The 3470-nt window shown below is 34.3% G+C and overlaps 1 protein-coding gene across 1 annotated transcript in view; it reads right to left on the reverse strand.

The window, feature by feature from the left end:
• LOC107085398 (structural maintenance of chromosomes flexible hinge domain-containing protein 1-like) overlaps positions 1–3470 on the reverse strand; it is a 42188-nt gene that overhangs the window by 36627 nt on the left and 2091 nt on the right. The window contains exons 2-3 of the mRNA XM_015375694.1: positions 2665–2871; positions 784–897 (exon numbers count right to left, since the gene is read on the reverse strand). Of these exons, the coding sequence (XP_015231180.1) occupies positions 784–897; positions 2665–2772 (222 nt within the window). The 5' untranslated portion in view covers positions 2773–2871. The remainder of the gene's footprint in view (positions 1–783; positions 898–2664; positions 2872–3470) is intronic.

Below are 3470 nucleotides of genomic sequence, written 5' to 3' on the forward strand. Positions count from 1 at the left end.
CATATGTTTTGGGGGATTTTTTTCTCAGAATTATTTTTATTGAAAAAAGAAAACGATACACAATAAACAAATATTTTATTTTCTCTTATTTCTTCTTCTACCCTATCTCTAAAAATACTAAAACCAAATTGAATAACTTATTCACAGTCACGAAGTGACAAAGGGGATTTTAAATAAATGCTTACTTGTCCCTGTCGTTCTCGATGTTTTTGCTAATGCTTTCTATGGTGGCGGTCCTGTCAATCTTGGAGATGGGTATGATCTTGGTAAAATTCTCATACAGCTCCATTGGCTCCTATAAAAAAAATACATATTTTTAATAATTATAACAAAAAGCCATTGGTTTCCAGTATTATTTTTTATTATTTTGTATTTATTTATATTCTAGTTCAACATGTAAAGAAGTGTAATAAGCAAATGAAATAAAAGTTTGAAATAAAACTTAAGATTCATTCTTATTAAAAAATTTTTTACAAAAATAGACGTGTGATGACAAACAGTCCAGTTTCTTCTCCCCAAACGCAAGGGTCATATGTTCATCTAATGTTCTGCACAAAGCATTTAATTAAATTAACTCACTAGAATGAAATAAAAAAATACCCATTGCTTTTAACAATAAGAGATTCATACCACATGCATTTACACAGCAGCACATTACCCTAAATTGGAAAAGAAATCCCTAATTATAAGGGGAACATTAAATCAGAATAAATAACAAAAAAAAACAACTGACATTTACTGTCAGCCTCTTTAGTTTGTCCAATTGCCCGAATCTTTCCTTACCCGTCTGATGTCCACTTGTCCGCCTGTTGCATATACATCCCCTCCATGTTCCCCATACAACAAAAAACACAGCACTGTGCCGTAGAGAACTGGTTGAGTCTTCTGAGATTTCAACTGTTATAAAACAGGGGAAAAACAGATAATTATATATGAACTACATTGACATTTATTCAGATTAAACCTTTTCTGTTTTAAGGTCAGTGAAGCTTACCAAAATCATTTCAATTTGCTAAATGTCAAAAAAAATATTTCCTTTAACTCATTTTAATGTAGTAGTTTATTATAATTTTTAGCATTTAATATTTTTTAAAAGGAATGACATGGATGAAAAAATATTAGATACATTATTTTTACAATTTACTAGAATTTAACCCATTTGTTTTGAGAAAACTGGTGTAACTGAGTCAAGCCTTTGGCTGCCGCACTGTCAGCAAACCGTCTGTGGAACTGAACTCAGAGCTTTCTAGGGGCCACTGCAAAGCAGGGCCTCTGTTGTTAAAGTTGTAGGGAAATCATATTTAAATGTCAAATAATTCCGGCTTAAAGATTTATATAAAGGTACTCTTTATCAGACTATATTGTCCCAAAATGTAGAAAATTTCTATTTAAAAAACAATCCTGTCTTAAAATCTGTGGGGTTTTTTCTTATGCAGGCCAGTTAGTTATAACTGCTTGTAAACCTAAATTCAGCCAATCATATATGACTGGTCATCTGTCAATCAAATCTTTTTCGGTCATAACATCTTGATTCATATTTCATAGCTAATATACGCAACCGTTGAAATAAGAATCATTCATCCTGCAAGATGCAGCCAACGTGATGCTGGTGCCTACATAAAACTTAAAGAATACATGTTCCCAGGGGTCAATATTGCAAACTATAACCTGGCCAGGATTTGATGTTACTTTGGGAGTGTTCTCCTCTGAAAGGCATTTTAATCCAGAATGTGCAAGACTTTTCTTCCTTTTTTTTTTCATTACATTTTCCACCATTGACAATGACATCTTACCAACAGTTTTGCTTTTTTTTTTTTTTAAACCAGGGCTCATATGACAGCACTTTCACCTTTGGGACGCAGAACTTCATCCATTAATGTTTGATGATTTGCCACTCATGGCATTTAAGCTTGCTTTGAAGAGAAGCTTGATAATTATACCCAAAGATGAACTAGACTAACTGACCTTCACAATTATCTTGATATCTAGGCTGATTTTGTTTATTTCACGTGACCTCGTAGAGGGAAGCAGTAAACAGTAGTAGTCATTTAAAATTTCCCCACTTTCATTGATGGGCCCTTAGCTGGTCCCCTACAATTCCTTTTTAAAATTACAATATTTGTACTAAAGTATTCTTTCTTTCATGATTTGTCATGGACATTAAGATCTAAAGAGAAGCGCCATCTCCTGGTCAGACCCTATAATTTAGTGAAAGGGTGGAGTCAGAGTAAAAAAATATGCAACAGGGGGTCACTCCAGTGGCTGGAAGCTGGAGGGGATTTTGCTTGGGGTTGGAGAGAAGTAGGCTGCCATTCGGCTGGCGTTTGACTGGGAAGGGCCATTTTGAAATGCTGCTTCTGTATTTGGCATTAAATTCACAATTATAAGGAGAAATTGGGAAGCTTACAAGTTCATAATATAAATGTCTGGGCTCATCTTAATAATATAAGGCTTATGGATCTATATATACAATCTTGGTATAATTACATATAAATGTATACATTTGAAGAAAGCGAAATAGAAGTTATCGCTCTTAATTCTCAGATTCAGCAGATGGAAAATATTCAGGTATTACAACTGCCATAAAACATGAAATGTATTTTGTGTTACATTAACAATACATTCAAATGTGTTTTTCTGTTAAAAACAAAAAACAAAACTTACAGTTTCCCCCTCTTTGTATATTTTTCCATCTAACTCAATGGCGGAGAAAGCGGTCCAGGGATGCTGCATCTTCTTCGTCGGCACATCGTTTCGTGTCACAATCCCCATGCAGTTAAGGAACTTCACCTGCTTATCAAACTGTGTGTGACATTTCTGAAGCCACTGGGTGAACTCTTTCTGGATGTTTCTGGAAGTTTTCGCGGCTTTCTGTAAAATGTGACAATCAACACAGGCACAAAAAAAAGAGAAAAAAAACAGATACATTGAAAATTTTGCAAGTTTTACTGTTTCTTTCTGATTAGAAATATAAGATGCATTGCCACAATCATCATGATGCACCAATAACACTGATGTCAGACGAAGCAAAAAAGAAAAAAATAATAAGATTCATAAAATGAAGCCCTTTCTAACAGAAAAGTGTTAGATAATCATTCTGAAGCTTTTTTTAAACCGTGGGTTTAATGTCAGGGGATAATTGCAAGGTTCTCACCAGCATAATTAGCTGCTACATTCAAATGTCTTCCTGCTTAGCTGAAATTAAGGTCACTAACATACAGAGAGACAGCTGTGAATGCAGGGGGGAATTAACCAGTCTGAGAAGGATTCACAGCCAAAACGACAAATAGTCAATTTTTTTTTTTTCTTTCCTACCCAATAAAATGCAGGACTAATGTGTCAGTTTGTTGCCACGTTATCACAGCTGCATATGGAGCAGAGGAATTACTCAATCTGATGTTTGCATATGAAGGGGAAATATGAACGCCCCCTTCAAAAAAAAAAAAAAAGAAACAAAAAAAAAAAGAAAC

This window comes from Cyprinodon variegatus, unplaced genomic scaffold, assembly GCF_000732505.1.
Source record: "Cyprinodon variegatus isolate N-32 unplaced genomic scaffold, C_variegatus-1.0 Scaffold123, whole genome shotgun sequence".
NCBI classification, from domain to species: Eukaryota; Metazoa; Chordata; class Actinopteri; order Cyprinodontiformes; family Cyprinodontidae; genus Cyprinodon; species Cyprinodon variegatus.